At 41.8% G+C, this 21,320-nt stretch overlaps 1 protein-coding gene across 1 annotated transcript in view; it reads left to right on the top strand.

The window, feature by feature from the left end:
- The first annotated feature begins 5,221 nt into the window (after positions 1-5,221).
- SMURF2 (SMAD specific E3 ubiquitin protein ligase 2) overlaps positions 5,222-21,320 on the top strand; it is a 64,987-nt gene continuing 48,888 nt past the window's right edge. The window contains exons 1-4 of the mRNA XM_021717138.1: positions 5,222-5,357; positions 9,785-9,823; positions 15,443-15,551; positions 20,512-20,645. Of these exons, the coding sequence (XP_021572813.1) occupies positions 5,222-5,357; positions 9,785-9,823; positions 15,443-15,551; positions 20,512-20,645 (418 nt within the window). The remainder of the gene's footprint in view (positions 5,358-9,784; positions 9,824-15,442; positions 15,552-20,511; positions 20,646-21,320) is intronic.

The raw sequence follows: 21,320 nt of genomic DNA, 5'->3' as shown, positions 1-21,320 counted from the left end.
AACATGTGATACTCGGATCTTTGTTTCTGTGAGAGGTCACTCAGTACTATAGACTCTAGTTCCATCCAGGTTGCTGCGAAATTCATGATTTTGTTCTTTTTTATGGCTGCGTAGTATTCCATCGTGTATATGTACCACATTTTTTAAATCCAGTCCTCTTTTGATGGGCAGCATGGTTGTTTCCAGGTTCTTGCTATTGTGAACAACGCTGCGATAAAACATATGTGTGCAGGTATCTTTTTTATAGAGTGATTTGAGTTCTTCAGGGTATATTCCCAGTAGGGGGATTGCGGGATCATATGGAAGGTCGATTTTTAGAGCTTTAAGGAATCGCCACACTGCTTTCCACAGAGGTTGCACTAGTTTACACTCCCACCAACAGTGTAGAAGTGTTCCCTTTTCGCCACACCCTCTCCAGTAGCTGTTATTTTTTGAGTTGTTGATAATTGCCATCTGACTGGAGTTAGGTGGTATCTCAGTGTGGTTTTGATTTGCATCTCCCTGATGATTAGTGAGGTTGAGCATTTCTTCATGTGTTTGTTGGCTGCTCGGATGTCTTCTTTTGTGAAGTGTCTGTTCATATCTTTTGCCCATTTTATAATGGGGTTCTTTGTTTTCTTCTTTTCAGTACGTTTCAGTTCCTTGTAGATACAGGATGTTAAGCCTTTGTCAGACCTAGAGTTGGCAAATACTTTTTCCCAGTCTGTAGGCTGTCTCCCTGCTCTCTTGATGGTTTCTTTGGCTTTGCAGAAGCTTGTCAATTTAATAAGGTCCCACTTGTCTATCTTCTCTCTTATGACCTGTAGGTGATTTTTTTTTTTTTTTAGTAAGAATATTTACATCTGGCTGGGCATGGTGGCACGTGCCTGTATGAGACATATTGGGAGGCCAAGGTTGCTGGAGGCCAGGAGTTTAAGACGAGCCTGGACAACATAATGAGACTTCACCTCTCCTAAAAAAAAAAACTGTTTAAGAAAAATTCAGCCAGGCGTGGTGGCATGTGCCTGACAACTTGGAAGGCTGAGTTAGGAGGATCACTTGAGGCTGGGAGGTCAAGGCTGCAGTGAGCCATGATCATGCCACTTTACTCCAGCCTGAGCAACAGAGCATGAGAGTCTGTCTTCAAAAAAAAGGCGCTTACCTTATTGTGGTAGAACCTGTATCTTTCAATACACCAATTAACTACCTGTTAGGAACTAAACACATTAAGTTAAACTCAGGGGCCCAGTTTGTTTTGCAACATGCATGCAGTGAATTGCCTAAAATTCCTTGATTAACTTTCAAGATATTTAGTTAAAAGTGGTGCTGATATGATCGTAGAGGTGGACTACTGTATCTGTTGAAAGAGGGAAATTCTTAATTTGTTCAGAAAGCCCTTCTGCAACCTTGATTTCAGTTAACCATTTTATGAACCTGTGTCACCAGTGATTGCTTTCACTGGAGTAAGATTCTTTAAAAAGGAAGTGCTAACCTGAGAAAGTATGTTTCATTCTATATGGTGGTTGAGAGTTTGGGTTCTGAAATGAGACTACTTGGGTTGAAAAACTCTAGCACTTGGAGTATCGACGTTGGTCATTCTCTGTGCCTGCGTCTGTTTCCTCATCTTGAAAACGGGGGTAATGCTGCTGCTTACTTCACAGGGTGGTTGATGTATACTTGCATGTGGAAAATATTTGATGTTATCTAATATATTTATATTTCTTGGGAAAGTCATATTTTACTAAATGTACTATTTTAAAATGGACTTTTACTCTTAACAGCATATCAGCCTGGTGTGACGGCTCACACCTATGATCCCAGCACTTTGGGAGGCCGAGGTGAGAGGATTGCGTGAGCCCACAGGTTCGGGACCAGCCTGGGCAACTTGGTGAGACCTTATCTCTACAATAAGTAAAAAATTAGCCTGGCATGGTGGCGCACGTCTGTAGTTCCGGCTCCTTGGAAGGCTAAGGTGGAAGTATCTCCTGAGCACAGCAGGTTGAGGCTGCGGTGGCCATGAGCATGCCACTGCACTCCAGCCTGGGTGACAGAGTGAGACTCTGACTTAAAAAAAACAAAACAAACAAACAAAACCCAAAAACCAAAAACAGCGTATTAAGAAAAATTTTCTTGCCAGTAAATAGTTACATAATTTAATGACTGTGTAATATTCATTATGCTGTTTGCCATCATTTACTTAATTGATTATTATTGTGCACATGAATGTGTACCTGTTATTTTGTTCAATGCAACAATTTTTTTTTTAAGTCAGAATCTCACTCTGTTGCCCAGGTTGGAGTGCGTGGCCACCTCAGCCTTGACCTGCTGGGCTCAGGGCGATCCTTCTACCTTTGCCTTCTGGAACCATAGGGGCAGGCACCATGTCCAGCTAAGTTTTAAAAAATGTATTGTAGAGACACGGTCTCATCAGCTTGCTCAGGCTGGTCTTGAACTCCTGGGCTCAAGCAATCCTCTTGCCTCCGCCTCCGCCTCCCAAAGTGTTGGGATGACAGGCGTGAGCCCTGGCGCCCAGCCTTATTGCAGTCTTTTATAATACCACTCTTGCTGTGAATCTTTGTGTAGTGCTCCTGTTGCAAGCAACAATAATGAAAACATACATATAAAATTATGTTGTTTGCAAGTTTTCTGTAAAACTTACATTTCATTTTGTCGTTTTTATTTTGTGTTCGGAAGTTGAGGGTAGAGGCTGTTTCTTGGAGCAGAAAGATCTGAGTTGCTGCCATATGTCAGTGGTCAGGAATGGTGGACATTAATTGATGTTTTTAAAGCACTGGGCTATCTTTCTGGAATTTGTATAGGAATGTTACCCTGAACTTCAGTTTTATGATAACACAAGATCAAAGAACATGCAGAGAAATCTACTCTTTTCAAAAATAGCTTATACAGCTTTTGAGTTGCAGGAACAGTGTTATAAAATCTTTTTTTGTGGAGTGAAGGAAGACTGGATGTCTGATTTTTTTTTTTTCTCTCAAGCAGTCTCATTCCAATCAGCAGTGTAATTGGAATGCAACTCCAATCTGGAGGAGGAAGGGGAATTTTTGGCAAGGATACTGAGCAGTTGGGGATTTTATTCAGATTAAGCATAGACAGCCATTCATTATGAATATAGCGCAGTAAGACTAGCACAGCATTCTGTTTCTACAGCTGGGATTTACTCTGATATTATTACATGGTGTGTTGCATATAGATAACGCCTCTCCAGCCAGAAAAATAAATTATTGACTTAAATGAAAATGGTAATATTCACCGCCAGCTGCACTTCTGCAAATGGTTTTCTCCAGCTGCTGCCTCAAATGACATGTATTAAAAGATTTTTGTGAAATGTGAAAAACCTCGAGAAAACAATACGAAAATGCATATATGACATGGCATTTGAATTATGCCTGACCTGTGAGCTCTGAGGGCAAAGGACTGTGCCTTTCTATCTGTAGAATCTTGGTAGATGGGCACTTGGCACCAGGCGAGCGCTCAGGGAATGCTGACTGAGGGAGTGCGTGGTGCAGGCATGCTCCCTCCTCTTCCCTTGACATCCGAGGAGGCATGGCTGCGTCTGGACGCCCCCTGGCTGGTCTTAGCGTATCTGATTCCCTCCTCTCATCGTTTCAAGCCGTCAGGACTTTGTAGAGGGGATGAGCAGAGCAGCCAGAACCAGCTAGACTTCGAGGATGCGGACTTTAGAAGGAGTTTGAGGAGGGTAGTGACGTGACTGAAGCAGTGGAGGAAGGGAGCCTCCACTGCAGACTGCTCAAGCCATTGTCCCCAGTGGACTCTGCAGCACAGAGTCGGGGCTGCGGGCTGTGTAGTGCTACATCTGTAGTTGGCATTAATCAAAATGGACAATCGCCTGCTAACTATCTGTAGTCAGGTGTAATGCTTGAGTGCGAAAATGGGGGAAAAGCCATTGGATTATGTGTTTCAGGTTTTTGTGCCTTTTTGTGGGTCTCATTTCAATAGAAAGCTTACTGAATTGTAGAGGTACTGAAGTGCTGATAGGGAGTACTTGTTCCTTGTCTAGGAGAAAGTCCATATTCCTTAGCCTTTGTTCTGGTCCCACCCACTTTAGGGAGGTAGGTGTTTCTCCTGCTAGGTCCTTCCTGTGATCCAGCCCAGCAGTTCTCAACATTATTTTTGTCTGTCTCCTTTAAGAAACATTTAGGAAAATGGAACTTCCCCTCAAGGCCACCCCTCCCTAGCCCCCCCATCTTAGTTCTCTTTCCCATAGTTTCTGTTACAAAAAAATGATAGATTTATTTTCTTTTGATATAAAATCACCTTATAATAGTGCATGTACATCCTCCAGGAGATAGTGATACAGACCTCCTTAGCTGAGAATTGGTTATGGTGACATGATCAGGATTGTGTCATGTTGACACTAGTGAGTCTCTGAGCATTTGCTGGGCTCCAGTAATTGGTATTGAGGATGGAAAGGCCAAGGACCCTGGTCCCTGAGGTGAATTCCCAAGACTCAGAGCAGTGCAGTAGAGGCTCCAGGGTGGGGAAGCGGCTTGTTTTATTGACACAGATAAAGCTACCAGTTCTCAAGGTCATGTTTAACAGCCTCCCTTTTAAAAATCGCAGATAAGAGGTTTTGCTTCTAGGGTTTAAATAATTTAAACAAAAACTGACTGGAGCTACTGAAATCCAACATTAAGCATAGCAGTCTGACCATCCTGGTGTTTTTTTGTTTTAAATTAATCTTATTTCCTCTGGGACCCTGCTGATTTTCCTTAATTTCTTGATTACTAAAAGTCAGTTTCGTTTCATAAACTTTGAATGTGATTAAAGTTATTTGCTCTTTTGACTTTTCAATGATTCTCTGAAACAGACATTAGCAGCATCTTATTTGTGATTTTTCAAAGAAAGTTTAACATGATGACCACATAAGTATGCTTTAATAAAGAGAAATGATAAAAATAAGATTTCATAAGTCAAAATTATGATTATATAAGAATTGGTACTTTATTTGTTATATAGTATAAAAAACCCCCTTAGGTTGCTTCGGAGGCTATTTCATTCATTCCACAAATACCTCTTGAGAGCCTGTCTCGTGTCACATGCATGTGGCCTTGGTGCTGGGGACACTAAGGTGAGGCCCATCTGTGTGGAGCTACCTGCCTCTTGGCGTCGGTGGCACCTGCACTTCAGCAGTCACACGCAGTGTGGTGTGCGCCTGGGCTGGGTGTGACTTCTGTGAAGATGAGGACATGAGGAGGCTGGGAGAATGGAGCTGGCAGAGGAGCGGCCTGAAGGCTGGAGGTGGGCGGTGAACCCCTGGGAAGGGGAGAGATGCGTGTGGCTGGGCCTTAGGCTGGCGGGCTGGGGGAGCTGCGAGCAGAGAGAGCAGCATCGGCACCAGTGTTCGTTGGGGCCAGGAGAGCTTTGGCATGTTTTGAGGATGGGAGGGAGAGAAATGGATGGAAACACTTAACTGGATTTTTATTAATTTTTTTATTTTTATTTTTTTTTGAGTTGGAGTCTCACCCTGTCACCCAGGCTGGGTACAGTGTCATTCTCATGGCCACCACAGCTTCAACCTGCTGGGCTCAGGTGATCCTTCTGCCTCAGCTTTCTTTTTTTTTTTTTAATTTTTTTAATTTTTAAAAATTTTTATTGTAGAGATGAGGTCTTGCCCAGGCGGGTCTCGAACCCTCGGGCTCAGGCAATCCTCTCACCTCAGCCTCCCAAGGCGCGGGATTACAGTCTGAGCCACCGAGCCCGGCAGCCAACTGGATTTGTAGAAAGACCACAGGGGGTCCAGTGTAGAGAGCTGGAGGGCTGTGAGGCCTGAGGTGGGGGACTGATCAGGAGGCTGTAATTACCTAGACAGCAGCCGATAGTGGCCTGGACTGAGGTGGTGGCTCATGCTTGCAATCCTAGCACTTTGAAGGGCTGAGGTGGGAGAATTATCTGAGGCCAGGAGTTCAAGACTGGCCTGGACAACAAAGTGAGACCTCTGTCTCCACACTGCTAGCGCAGTAAGGGGGAAGGGCCCATTGGGTGGACTTGGCAGGTAGGTCCCCACAAAGAGAAAAGAAAAAGAAAAGGAAAGGTGGTGGCATGGTAATGGAGAGAAATGGACAGATGAGGGCTGTTTCAGAGGCAGAATTTATTAGAGTTAGTAACTGCCAGGAGGTGGGAGGAAGAGGGATGGATGGTGAGGATTGCTATGGAGGTTTCTGATCTGGGCAGAGCTAAGGGTGGGGCTTTTTTTTTTTCTTCAGATTTAGGTGTCCTGATGACCATAGAGTAAATTGTAAAGACCAGGGAGACTATATGGAAAAGGGGTTCTTCAAATTTTATTTTCCAAGACAGAAGAAGAGTTCTGTGAGTCTATTTAACTGTCAGGGCATGGTGGCTCATGCCTGTAATCCCAGCACTTTGGGAGGCTGAGGCAGGAGGATTGCTTGAGCCTAGGAGTTCAAGACCAGCCCGTGCAACACAGGGAGACCCCATCTCTACATAGCCAGGCGAAGTGACCTGCTCCTGTGGTCCCAGCTGCTTGGGAGGCTGAGGCAGGAGTAGGAGTTGGGAGGCTGTGGGGAGCCGTGATTGTGCCACTGCACTCCAGTAAGACTCCTACTCAGGGAGAAAAAAAAAAAAAGAAAAAAGTCTGTTTAAACTATGAACTCTCTCAAAGGAAAGATGTGTATTCTCTCCCCAGAAAAATACTCATAGGCTGGGCTCAGTGGCTCAGTCTGTAATCCCAGCACTTTGGGAGGCTGAGGCAAGTGGATTGCCTGAGTGGGTTCAAGACCATCCCGGGAAACTTGACGAGACCTCATCTCTACAATAAAAATGAAAAGTCAGCCAGGCATGGTAGTGCGCGCCTGTAGTTCCAACTACTTGGAAGACTGAGGCAGAAGAATCGCCTGAGCCCAGCAGGCCGATGCTGGGGTGGCCATGAGTGTGCCACTGCACTCCAAGCCTGGCGACAGAGTGAGACTCCAACTCAAAAAAAAAAAGATCACACAAAAAAACTCATAAATGTAGCAGTTGACATATAATTCCAAAACTGGGTACCCGCGACTCTCAGGTTATACAGCGGAAGGGGACACAGAGCAGAGTCAGGAGTGACCCCAGCCTGTGGCATGACTGAAGACCTGGCCAAGAAAGGATGTGACCTGTGCCCTGTGTAAAGCCACGTGAATGGCTTTGAGCAGAACCAGAAGAGGGGGTGGTCAGTAAGCGCAGTAAGGGGGAAGGGCCCATTGGGTAGACTTGGCAGTTAGGTCCCCAGGACTTCGGAGCAGTGGTTTAGGGCTGTGGTGAGGGAGGAAGGCAAATTGCAGTCAGTGATCGAGGGATTAGTGGGAGGTAGAGATGTAGAGTCCAGAAGTGTAGACAGTTCGTCGAAGAAGCATCATTATGAGAGAGAGAGGTGAATGATGGCTGGGGGAGCCTTGGGTCAGCCTTTACATGATGGCAAGGCAGTCAGCAGTGGGGACAAGACAGAGGTAGCCTGTGGACGTGGAAGGCTAGAGGTGTGATCCTGGGCCCAGGTAGAAGGATAGTCTTAGGAGAGCGAATAATGCACAGGGAAGGAGGAAGAAAGAAGTGAATATGATATCAACAAGTTTGCAGGTGTGCTGGCAATAAGCTGGAGGAAATCTCATGTTTTCTGTTTCTCTTAAGTCAGAGGTGAGATCATTTCTTGAATCATAGGGTAGTGGTGTAAAAAGCATAAAATCACAGCCGGGCTCGGTGGCTCAGCCTGTAATCTCAGTGCTTTGGGAGGCTGAGGTGAGTGGATTGCCTGAGCCCTCGGATTCAAGACCCTCCTGGGCAACTTGGTGAGACCTCATCTCTGCGATAAATCAAAAAATTAGCCAGGTATGGTAGCGCATGCCTGTAGTTCCAGCTACTTGGAAGGCTGAGGCAGAAGGATCGCCGGAGCCCAGCAGGTCGAGGCTCCCGGCCACTGCACTCCAGTCTGGGCGACAGAGTGAGACTCCAACTCAAAAAAAAAAAAACATAAACTCATGGAAATTGAAGATTTTAATTGGATTTGTGTGTATATGTGTGTTGTGTAGTATTGATCCTGAGTATTCTTTTTTAAAATTTGAGTCAGGCATCTCTTGTTGCCCAGGCTGGTGTGCAGTGGCATGATAACAGCTCATTGCAGCTTCCACCTCCTGGGCTCAGGTGATCCTTCTATCTCAGCCTCGTGCTGAGTGACTAAGACTACAGGCTCACATCACCACGCCTGGCTAATTTATTTATTTATTTTTTTGGGTAGAGGCAGGGTCTCACTATGTTGCCTTGGCTGGTCTTGAACTCCTGGGCTCAAGCAGTCCTGTTCCGCCTTCCAAAGTGCTGGGATCACAGGCATGACCCGCCATGCCTGGCCGATCCTGAGTATTCAATTTATATGATAACAGTTTGAGAAGGAGTTCTTCTAAGTCTGGATTATGATTTAGTATTCTTAGTTATGTCTCTGGTTTGCATGGTTGGATAAGACATGGCCTAAGGGACTCTGACTAGTAAGTCAATGCCTTGTTCTTATTTAATAATTTTATTTATTTACTGATGACATCTGTCTTCAAAAGGATTTTTATTTGAACTTTTAAAGTGATTAGTTATTTGTTTAGACTCCTTTCCAAGTTTATGTCAAATGAGTTTTTATACACTAAGCTTCTAATAATTGTAACTAATTGAACAGTTCATTTAAACTGTGAGTAGAAGTGGGTAGAAAATCAAACATTATATCATAGATATTTTATAAATTAGCATTTAAGTATATGAAAATTGGCATTTTCCTCTCTTGTATCATTTGAATTGGATAAGTTTAAATTTATGATTCTGTAAGCAGTAATTTTTAAGTTGATGTATAATTCACATACTATGACATTTATTCTTTTAAAGTGTGTAGTTCAGTGGTTTTTAGTATATTCACAAGGTTGTGCAAATACCTATGCAAGTAATTTAACACAAGGTAACCTGATAAATGTGGATATGTGATATCTAGCTTTAGTGTGTTAACGCTTAATTCTTAAAAGATACAGTAGACCACCCTGAACAATGATCATAGTACTGTAAGAAAGGAATCGCTCGTGGGAAACTCCCTAGTGGGAAACTGCCAGGAGTGGGGGGAGTGTGGCACACTTCATCAATAAGGGCACCTGATCTCAAGCCAGGTGAAGTGGGGACCAAAGTGAGGCCCAGATTTTACCTGTACAATGACCATTTTTTACCTAACCCTATATTGTACCCCACATCTTTAAAATTAAAAAAAAAAAAAGATACAGTAGACCTATCTTGTCACTGAGCTGAGGATTTATGGGAAGGTAATTTACCTTTCCTGTGAAGTTTCTGTGGCATTGAGATGAGAACATAACTTTAAAAAAAAAAATCTCTGTATCAGGAAACCTTTAATTTATCTTTATTTGTGATCCTCTTCAATATAAGATTATTTCATCCTTAAAATAGATATGACAACCTGACTTTATGTATCTCCTAGTTGAAACTGTTTTATCCATTGCCACTGAGTTTCTCTTGAGAATGGATACTGATGCAAGATAAGGAATTTAATTCCTGTCTTATTAGAATATCAGATTTATAAACTGTCTTGCCCTCAGCTGTTTCTTGTGATCCTTGCAAAAGTTACAACCGCTGACTCAGCTGTCTTTTGTTGACTAGTATTTAATGAAAGTATGTGATCATATTTCATACCTTGCTGTAGTTAAGGCTTAATTATCCACTGCTGTTTTCAGTGTTTTAAAATGTAACAGTGCATTCTTACCATTTTATTTTAATTTTTCCCATGTACTTTTTGTTTCCTTTACAGTACTCTGTGCAAAAAACCTGGTGAAAAAGGATTTTTTCCGTAAGTAAATTAACTTTAAATATAAATCTTGTATATTCTGCGTAGACTTTTTGGACAGCATTTTCAGAATTGTCTGTTTTAGGGATTTCTCTATTCAGAAATGTACCCAGTGTCATGTCATACATGTTTGGTTCAGAGCCATCTGGCATGCCACTGTTTAGAGGATTTTGTGCCACTTAGCCACGGTCCCATTCCTGGTGTTATACCTCTCCCACATGCTTGTGGGGGGTGTGGTGTGTTTGTGTGCAGGTGTATATGTTCACGTGTGTAGTGTATATTGAAGGTTTGCATACTACTAGAATGCTAGAAAAAGTTTGAGACATTGTTTTGTGAACAGTTTTTTCCTTTTTTAAACTTTAAGGGAAGTTTTACCCGTGAAGTCAGTATTCACTGGAAGGTAGGAAAGTCTCCGAGCCTGCTTGGAATTTGCAGAGTGTAGGAAAGAAATCTCTGCCACATCTGATCTGTGTCGCAGACTCCAGGGCAGAGGTTGGGCGTGTATAGTGTACTTACCAATCTACTGTGGAATCGTTGTGGCTTTATTTAGGATTATTTAGGATTTTATGAGAGGATTGGGAAGTGCTCATCATAGATGTCAATAGTCTTTCTCCTGTGATTTCATACCTTGTAGTAGCTTTACATTATTGATGAAAAATGATAGCACTTTTAGTTAAAACAGGTTTTTATAGCCAACACAATTTAATATGGAAAATATTTAAAATTGGAGTAGCGAAGATTCATTAGATTTTAAAATTCCAAAATCCTACTAGCCAGAAAGAACAGGCTGTGTGTGCTGTCTATTTTCATGTGACAATAGTTTAATGAGAAGAAATAAGCAGCTCTCGATGTATTTTAAAATTGTGCTTAATTCATTTCACTTGAAATTTATGACTTCCAGTTTTTCCAGCGTAGAGCCTGGATTATGGTTTATAAAATAGTGTCTTATAAAATGGTATAGTTAAGAATTTTTATGGCTGTCTTTGTGCTCATATGGGAACTCAATTGAATAGGACCATTTGGAACATAGGAAGAAAACGGTAAGCAGTCTTCAGTTAACATACCACTGCCTTCCCCCAGAAGCCTGTCCCAGTGGCCGAGCCTGAGGCCAGACCTCCCCATCCCTCTCTGCTGCTACCAGTCACTGTTCTTTCCCAGGCGCAGCTGGCTCATTCTGTTGCTGATAGCAGAGGTGTGCTTTTTATGCCATCCTTACGTGGGAGTGCAAAGTGGGGAATGGGATTGGATGGGCTGGGGGACAGGGTCGGGAGGAGGGGAGGGGGGTGAGAGCAGCTGCTTCTCTGCCCACTGAGACCTCTGCTGGGTCTGAAGACAGTCTCCGTCTGGTTCCCCGGCCTTCCTGGGTAGATTCCTTTCCATCCTCTGGAGCCTCAGATAGTTTGGTCTCAGCTTTTCTTTTTTTCTTTTTTCTCTTTTTGAGTTGGAGTCTCACTCTGTTGCCCAGGCTCCGGCGATCCTTCTGCCTCAGCCTTTCAAGTAGCCAGAACTACAGGCTCATGCTACCACGCCCAGCTAATTTTTTTATTTATTATAGAGATGAGGTCTCGCCAAGTTGCTCAGGCTGGTCTTGAACCTGCGGGCTCAGGCAATCCACTTGCCTCGGCCTCCCAAAGTGGTCTCAGCTTTTTTAGGAAGTCTAGAGGAGTCTTAGTTTTTTGTAACTCTCCAAGAGCCGGTTGTTATTCCTTATATGGTCTTTATCTGTCCTTAAATTGTAGGTGAAAGAAAGAAGAAGCTGGGCGTGGCAGCTCACGCCTGTCATCCCAGCTCTTTGGGAGGCAGAGGCGAGAGGATTGCCTGAGCCCAGGGGTTTGAGACCAGCCTGGGCAAATTGGTGAGACCTCATTTCTACAGTAAATCAAAAGATTAGTCGGGCATGGTGGTGTGTGCCTGTCATTCCAGTTACTTGGAGACTGAGGTGAAAGGATCACCTGAACCTAGCAGGTCAAAGCTGCAGTGACCCTGTGTCACTGCACTCCATCCTGGGCGACAGAGTGAGACGTCTACTCCAAAAAAAAAAAAGGCAGGAAATCTTTTCCCTTTTTTATCCATCTAGACAGCAAAAATTGATAAAAATTCTAAGAGTATGAGCTTGCATTAGGGATAGAAGATTAGGGGACTGTGTGATTATCTTCAAAACTCAGAATGGGAAAGGGAGACAAAAACCCTGCAGAGGGGAGTCAGCTTGGGGGAGTAGCTCTCCGATTCTGACTAACCAAGGTTCCAGATCCCTCCTGTGGTAGATTTACATGTGCACTTAGGAATATTTTTGACCTGGTTACAAGTTAAGGTTACCCACATTAGTCAGAGAAAACTAATAATTCCTGAATTGTTTAATTAAACTTAATGCGTGTGTGTTTATTGGTCAGTTATTATTTATGGTAAAATATAGTTAAGTTTTTGCTTGTAATTTGGCTGAAATTGTGTTGAATGAGAAAAGTAAATTTTAATATGAAACATGACAATAGGGTGATGAAATAGATAAAAGTCATTTAGGACCAGTTGGGTTGGTTGAATTTTTTTTCCTCGATCAACAATAAAGCTTTGTTTTCTTTGGAAGGTAACACATTTTTAAGCTGAAATTGTTATTTCGTTATTTGTAACTCATCAAGTGCATTCGTGGAGTATGGAGGTTCTTGATATTCAGCAGTTTTATATGACCCAGAATTGATGGGGAGAGTGGAGAAATTTTTTAAAATACAGAAAATTACTTTAACCACTTTATGCTTACCACTAGGGGTCTCACTAACTTCAGAAAACTTGATGGCTTTTGACCATATTAGAGTAATTTGGCTCTTGAGCTAAATTTTTGTAATAATAGAATCAGGCTAAGTTGAAACCCAGGTGTTTTTTGTGAAAGCATTGAATGTGTATTGTGGCTTGTATTATTTAACAGAAGAAATACATAGGAGGCTGGGACTCAGACTTTCCTACTTCATTAAGGATCTGAGAACACACCTAGAGTTTTGTGTAGAAAAATGTTGTTTTTTTCTTAATCCTTAATTCTTTTTTTCCTTAGATACATTTTATGAATCTTATGAGGCTTATAAATTTACCAATTTTGAAAGGGTTTTGGAATTTTGTAATATTGCATTTTCTCCCCCTTTTTATTTTAAAGATGTGGGGTACAGTTCAGGGTTAGGTATACAAATGTTCATTCATTATGCAGGTACCCTTGTTGATGAGGTGTGTGCCCTTCTCTCCCCTGGCAGTTTTTCTCATGTGCCAAACTCACCTCCCCCACACACGGTTTCTCACTACTGCCAGTCCCTTTCTTATAGTATGGTCATTGTTCAAGGTCTACTTATGAGTGAGAACATATGGTACTCTGTTCTTTGTTTCTGTGATAGATCACTGAGTATGATAGACTCTAAATCCATCCAAGTTGCTACGAAGTCCTTATGTTTGTCCTTTATGGCTGCATAATATTCCATTGTGTATATGTACCACATATTTTTATCCAGTACAGTTTTGATGGGCATCATGGTTGGTTTCACATTTTTGGTATTGTAAATACAGCTGCAACAAACATGTGTGTGCAGGTATCTTTTTGGTGGAATGATTTGAGTTCCTCTGGGTATATTCCGCATAGTGGGACTCCTTAGTTCTTTAACTAGTTATATTTCCAGAGGGAAAGCTATAAATGTGATTTTAAAAAATTTCATTTTTTGCTTACAAATATACATTGATATGTTTATTTAGATAGTAGAATCAAGAGAACAAGATAGAATGAGTTCTTTCCAGGAGAAAATACTTAGTGTTTTTGAAGGTAGAGGTAAAAGTATTCTTCCATTAAACACATTTAAAAATGGTTTGGTGTTAATGAAATAGTATGACTAGTACTACACTTCAAGAACAACATAGTTAAATAGATTTGATACCCTAACTTACCAAGTTTCTTTAAAACTTAACACTTAGATTTTGGTCTTCCATTATTATTTGAAGATCACAGAATCATAGAATCGGGGAACTGAGAGGTGTTTCCTCCTGTCCTTGAATCTTGGCAAATTTTAGTATCTTGACAGAAAAAAATTAGCATAGATAGCAAGACTGGGAAATTTCTTTAGTCATCAACACCACCATTTTGTTCTAGTATTTTCAACTTGCCACAGGAAATCCACTGTATGGCTAACATGTAGATTGTCACTTTTTATCTTGTTAACATTTTTAGTTCCTCCTTTTTCTCCTAACAACGTCTACATTTTTGTCAAAAGATACTATTTTATTATTGCTTTGGACTGAAAACTTGGTGTTATCTTTGAGTGCCCTGCTAATTCGTCGTACATCTTCCAGAGTAGTTCTTTGAACTGTCCTTTCCCTTTTCATGTAGCTTTCCCAGTTTGGGGTCTCATCCTACCGTTGAGTCATTATGGCAGCATCATAGGTGGGCTCGGGCCTCTAGCTTTTCCTTCTCCTTGGGTGCCTCAGTATGACTACTGGTAGAAGGAGGACTGTCCACACCAGCTCCAGACCGACCGCGGCTCTTGGATTGGCCTCCGCCAGTCTGCGCCCGGCTTTCTGATGCTGTTTGCTTTCACACGTAGCACAGGCACTTTGGTTGGCTTCTTCCAAGCCCCTGACACCACCCTGTATTGCCACATCCTCCGTGGCGCTCTTCACGTTGCTGGGAAAGTCCTCCTCTTCCTATTTGTTCTGTAAAACCCAGAGGAGCCTCCTTCTCCTTCCCTCACTGAAGCCCTTTTTTCACTGCTTGAATTCAAGCCGTCCTCCTGTTTTTCTGAGCTCTGCCTTGTAGTCACTGCTGAAGCTCCTAGTAGATGGGAGGTATAGTGTCTAAGAGCATGAAATTGAGAGCCAGACCGTGTGTGTGGGTATGTGTCTGATTCCTGATCCAGACAATGGCTTTGCCGCTTACCGCTGTGTACCCTTGGGCCAGTCAGTTAACTCTCTTGTGCCTCAGTGTCTTCATCAGTACAGTAGGTATAACAGTGTCTGCCTCATAGGATTGTTGCCAGGATTAAAGGATATATGGAAATTACTAGATACAGTGTTATATTTACATTGTAATCAGGACCAGAAACACTTATTTATTCTCAGGGTTTTTTTTTCTGTGTATTTTTATTTTCCCAATTAGACAGTAAGCTCTTTTAAGGCATAATATTACATCTTTTGTTTCAGCCAGCCTCTCATCACTTGTGGTCATTATTCAGTATAAGTTCTTGACTGATTTGATTTGTTTGTAGCCCATGATCCCGGGTGAGAACCTTTAATAATGTCTTTCTTTAAATGAGCTGCTAGGAGACAGTAGGGAAGAGAGAGCCTTGAATGTACTAAGCATTCACCTTCCTGGAGTCAGCAAAGGGGTGATGATGACCTATGAATATAAAAACTTCCACATTGTGAGGTGGCCTCTAGACTTGGGTAGATAGGAACAAAAAAAAAATAGTTTTAGTGTTTAATGTATACTTACCTTTAATGTTTGTTTTAAAATAGACATTATGGCTAAATGTTAAACGTTTTGAAAAGAATTATAGATTGGAATAATCTTTTGTTTTGTAGTAAATGGTAATCTTTATATAATTAACCTATCTCCCATGTCAGAATGTTCATTAATTTTAAAAACCGTCCCCTTTCCCACAGGGCTTCCTGATCCATTTGCTAAGGTGGTGGTTGACGGATCCGGGCAGTGCCATTCCACAGACACTGTGAGGAACACCCTCGATCCGAAGTGGAATCAGCATTATGACCTGTAGGTGGAAGCAATCAATATAGGAAACGAGATGCAGAATTAACATTCCTTGATGCAGTCTTTGAAAAGAGTCGTGGGAGTTGTCTGAGTTTCGTCTGTCTTGTGGTTTGGTCTTCCCAGAGGGGGTGCATGCCCAGTGAGGAGGTGCGTCGGCTTATCGTGGGTTTGAAGGTGAGGTGCCCAGCAAGCCTGAGAGGAGCAGAATGAGGTGGGCACACAGCATAGAGCAGTTCCCCCTTGTTTCCGTTAAATATAGGCGTCAATTCAGTTTAGGCCGATTATCAATACAAAACCTTAAGTCACACTTGGGGTTGCACGCAGAGGCCTTCTTTTTGCTTCTGTGCAGGTGACTTTTTTCCTTCTGAATTTTGTTGTAATCATGGCGTGCACGTACATTTTGCAAAAGACAAGTGATACTTCAAGGCTCTTGTGGAGAACAGCCCCTCCCTGCTCTATGCTCATTCCTGATTTCCGTTCACAGGGTAGCTGCTTTCCTTACTTGGGCTGCATTTTCTTCTGTTTCTAGATTTGTGGCTTATCTTACAGCATCACTTTTCTTTTCTTTTTTTTTTTTAGTTTTAAGGATTTAAACACTTCCTACCTGAGGAGATAATTCAGCTTTTGAAAGTGGCGTTCTCATCCCCATTCCCACCACACTTGCATGCGGCTTCCTTTCTCCATCCCTCAGCATAATTATATGACCTTTTTTTGTTAAATCTTTGTGCCGTGTTTGCATTATTGTGATGATGTAAATATCCATAGCAGGGCCAAGTTGCATTTTCTTTCTTGACAACTTTTGTTTTTAATAACTGCTTTTGCTATTGTTTAGTTTTCTGTCTCTCTCATTAATTCCCAGACTCCCCTTTATGTCGAGTCCCATCGGGTGTTCCGTTGGCTTTGTTATCCCTAGGAAATCCCCAGAGCCTCTGTCCAGCCTGGCAGTGGTTCCCTAGGACCTGCTAAGTACTTGTCCTGGGACATGCCTTTGTCCTTCTGTTGGGAAGTTCTTTTGTCTTTTCTAGGTCCAGTGACTTCCTGTGGTTTTTTTGTTGTTGTTTGTTTCCTCCTGTTTTGGTAAAATCTGTCTTCCATTGTCATTTCGAGAAAGTAAAGAGATGGGAAAAACTTTTTTGAGATCTTATCTGAAAAGGCATTTTGTCTTCTTGCATGAGAATAGACTTCTAGGTGAGCTATCACTTCCCCTGCAGGTGCTGAATACGTTGCTGCTGCTCCGTGATCTGCTAGGCCTAGGTCAGTGCTGACAAGTAGAAATATAATGTGAGCCATACATAGGAACTTGTCTTTAATTTAAAATTTTCTAGTAGCCACATTAAAAGAAGCAAAAAGAAACAAATGAAATAAGGTATAATCATATGTTTTATTTAATTCAGTATCTAACATATTGTCATTTCAACAAACACTGAGCTACTTTGTATTTATGTGATAATACATGTGTATGCACATATGTGTTTCAAATTAGGGGTTTATTTTCAGCCTCTCTCAGTTTGGACTAGCCACATTTGTTAATTAGTTAATTAATTTTTTTTTTTTTTTGGAGACTAGGTCTTGCTATATTGCCTATGCTGGTCTCAAACTCCTGGGCTCATGCAGTCCTGCTGCTTGGGCTTCCCATAGTGCTGGGATTACAGGCGTGAGTCACTGCGCTTGGCCTCGAGATTATGCCTTTTAACCGCATTGAAAGTGCTCATAGTCTTGTGAGTGACTGGTGGCTACTGTTTCGGATAGCGCAGACTTAGAGTATTGCTGATGGGTCTTTTATGACTTGTTTTCAGCTGGAAGATTTCAGGATGTCTTCTTTATCCCTCAGTTACTAATATTTGTTATTGTCCTTTAAAAAAATTATAGTCATTGTTGTGGGCGTGAAGTGGGACCTCCCTGTAGTTTTGATTTGTGTTTCCCTGTTAACTGATGTTGAGCATCTTTTCATTTGCTTATTAGGTTTTATTTTACAGTTGATATTAACTGGCTACCAGGAACTTCTTTCCTGTTTCTAACCAGGGTGCTATGTTGGAGGGGAAAAGGTCAGGGAAACACTTGGGGTCATTTTGCAGAATCTTTGCCTTTAATTGGCTAAGTCTACAGACAAAAGCCTAATAATTAAATTTTAGCCCAAAATCCTGAGTGTATATATCATATTTGGTCTATATGGTAATAGTAATATTGGATTTGCTTATGAGGTATCCCTTTCAATAGAATGTCCTGAAACTTGTTTATACATCATATATTTGTTAGTGAAGCCCAAGTATTTTTTTATTATTTTTTTTGAGTCAGAGTCTCACTCTGTCACCCAGGATGGAGTGCAGTGGTACGCTTACGGCCACCATGAGCTCAGGCAATCCTTCTGCCTCAGCCTTCCAAGTAGCTGGAACTACAGGCGTGTACCACCACACCTGGCTAATTTTTTGCTTTATTGTAGAGACGAGGTCTCACCATGTTGCCCAGGCTGTCTTGAACCCCTGAGCCCTCTATTTACGAGAGGCAACCAAAAAAACCTGGAATTAATTTTTTTGGAGGGCAGTCCCATTGTAGTACCGGCTTTCCCTGCTAGGTAGGTGAGTGTTTAGGAACCCATTGGCATCAGTGTACCAGCTAGCATTGTTGTGAGAGGCTGCGTTCAGCTTCAGTGAGTTTTTTCCTGAGATTCTTTCAACACATCTGCCCCTTTCACGATGAGCGATTTATGAGCACAGCTGCCCACACCCCGTCGCGCGTTCAGCAGTTTTTGGCCCAAATGGCACGACCCCCATGCCCATCCTCCCTGTTCACGGGCTCTCTCCCTGAGCGACTTTTGTTTTGTTTCCCTGGGTGAAAAAAGTTCTCAAAGGGAAGCATTTTGCCGGTGTGGAAGAGGTGAAGCAAAAACCAGCAAAAGCACTAAAAACATCAAAATGGACAAGTTCAGAAACTGTTTGGACCAGTGGAAAAAGCTTCTCAATAGGTGTATTGCATCAAACAGAGTACTAGGAAGGTGACTGAAGTTTAAACATGCAAGAATAAATACACACTTTTTAATAAATAAATTTGGTTTTTCTGGGGTTCCCCCTCAGAACTTTCTTTTCTTTTTCTTTTTTTTTTTTTTTTTAAGTTAGAGTCTCACTCCATTGCCCAGGCTGGAGTGCAGTGTCACGCTCATGACCACCCCAGCGTCAACTTGCTGGGCTCAGGTGATCCTTCTGCCTCCACCTTCCAAGAAGCCGGAACTATAGGCATGTGCTACCACAGCTGGCTAATTTTTTTTTATTTATTGTAGAGACAAGGTCTGGCCAAGTTGCTCAGACTGGTCTTGAATCTGTGGGCTCAGGCAATCCACTCGCCTCAGCCTCCCAAAGTGCTGTGATTACAGGCTGAGCCACCAAGCCCTGCTGGAATTTACAATTATAAAAGGATTAACTTGTTCTTTTATGTTGCCATGTTTGTTATATTACGAGGATTTCCTGAAGGTGAGAACTTATATTTCTCTAGGTATAAGAAATACTAGTATTTCTGATTAATTTTTGACCCAGGAATATTTGGGCAGAATGTTTGTGACATGTCCACTTTAGTACTACAATATAATTCATAATTCTGAGTTCTAGTAATTCAGAGTTAGGCTGTCTTCTAGAAGTCCATCCTTAGCAGATGTTTATTGCAGTTTAGTGCAATGCTTCCCAACTTTTCATATTCTGGTACACATTAAAAATGTGCACAGTGTGCACCATGGCACACTGTGCTGAACAGATGAAGTTCTTGCAGAAGCCCATGGGGGCTACCCTGAGGCCTGGGTGTCACTATTCAGCATACCTGAAAACAGGCTTACTAGCTGGGAAACTGGTTCAATATGTTTTAAAAAACATATTGGGGTGACTTAGCTCTTAAACACATGATTGTGGCTCTAGAATTTGGACATGGCGTGCATAGATACATGCCATGGTAGATCTGGTGGGTGTATTTGAAAATTGGTACATGGATACTGAATGATGTTTTACTCTGGATCTTATCATTTGCAAACAACAGAGACTAAATGCAAATGAGCTTCATTTTAAGAAAGGGAATGCAAGTACTTTTGTAATTAAAGGCCCAGGAGTGGGCATTTTTTAGGCACAACTGGGTCCAGGGGCTCAAGTGTGCCTTCCGTGTTTCTTATTTAGAAACTTTCCCCTCATTTACGTGGTTTAAGGTGTTTCTGTATGCTAAGTGAATTTTTCAGATGTTGCTGTTTTATTGAGTAATACTTTAAGATCAAGGTTGCTGGACCAAAAATTTGACCTCTTAGAGTTATTGAAATGGAGCTAGGGTCCTCCTGATAGAATTCTGTCACTCTGTTGTCTTTTTGCATGGGTGGAGCTTTCTCATGCAGGCACCGCACAGACAGGACAGTCACGCTTTTCCCTGCTCTGCTTGTCTGCAGGCAGCGAAGTGAACCTCTACGAGTGCTGCTTACTCAGGCCTGCACACAGGAAGACGCAGGGGAAAAGCGTTACAAGCAGCTTTTGTTCCACAGCATTTAAAATATAGCAGGTAGGTCAGATTTTTGGTCTGTCAGCCTTGACAATGCCCCTGGAAAAGTAGGTTGTATATTTGACATGTATTCAAAATGTGACTGTGATACAAGCTCTTTGAAGATTTTCGTTCTTAGAGAGAAGTAATCACTGTAAACTCCCTTGATTAAGTTATAAGACACTAGCTACTAAGATAGCTTTTTACTAGCAAAAATTGTTGCCCATGTTGAGAGTGGCAGATGTGATAAAGATACACTTAAAGTTATTTTTTAGGTTTTACTTTTATAATTTAAAACTATTTAAATTCACTTTTGTGGATTGATTGAACTCAAAATGTATTTTGCATGATCTAGACAGACTCTGAAACATATTTGTGATTTTAGAATATAAAGAGCACACAGAAAAATCTTACACCACTGCCTGTAACTGCCAGGTTGCTCATGCAGGTGTTTTGTCTTTAGGTATATTGGAAAGTCTGATTCAGTTACAATCAGTGTGTGGAATCACAAGAAGATCCATAAGAAACAAGGAGCTGGATTTCTTGGTTGTGTTCGCCTTCTCTCCAATGCCATCAACCGCCTCAAAGACACTGGCTGTGAGTAGACAGACACTCTTATTTGTTAAATTTAAAAGGATACATGTACGAGTATTTATGTTGGCAGGGTTCCAAAGGCATAACTTCCTGTGTGTATCTGAAGCATGGGTAAAAAGTCCCCTGGTCTAAATGTATTCTGTAGACTTTAAAAAAGGGAAACATTTAAGTGTGTGAAACCTAGAGCTGAATTAGAGCTGATGCTTCACTTCCAGTGAATTTCTGAGTATTAAGAAATGATTGTCATTCCGAAGAGGGAAAGGAAAGGTGTGAAGGCATATATGCCTTTGAGATGTCTAACATCCTTCTCTGGTCTTGGCAGATTTGTGAGATGAAGTGAGTTTTCATTGAGTGAAAGTGTTCTTGGAGTGTTGAAGGTGGCAGTTAAAGGAGAATTATTGAGGAGTCAGAATGGTGCATGACATACGGAAGTGCTGTGACACAGTCAGAAGTTATAGGAAGATTAGGTAGTATTTTGAATGCAAGACACGCTGTACTAACCACCTAACCATACCTCAGTTTATTACCAGCCTGGACATTTAGAAGATTAGCCCAAGGGCATGACATTAGAAGTGATTTTCATAATGGATTGACAAGTTGACTTGTCAATTATATGCATAATTCATGTAACCAGCTGACAAAGAATGGGGGGGGTCCTTTGCATTGGGATGTGGACAG

The sequence above is a fragment of the Carlito syrichta genome, unplaced genomic scaffold (genome assembly GCF_000164805.1).
Source record: "Carlito syrichta isolate Samal-C Ts95f unplaced genomic scaffold, Tarsius_syrichta-2.0.1 Scaffold309316, whole genome shotgun sequence".
NCBI classification, from domain to species: Eukaryota; Metazoa; Chordata; class Mammalia; order Primates; family Tarsiidae; genus Carlito; species Carlito syrichta.
This window is presented reverse-complemented; position numbering and strand designations above follow the sequence as displayed.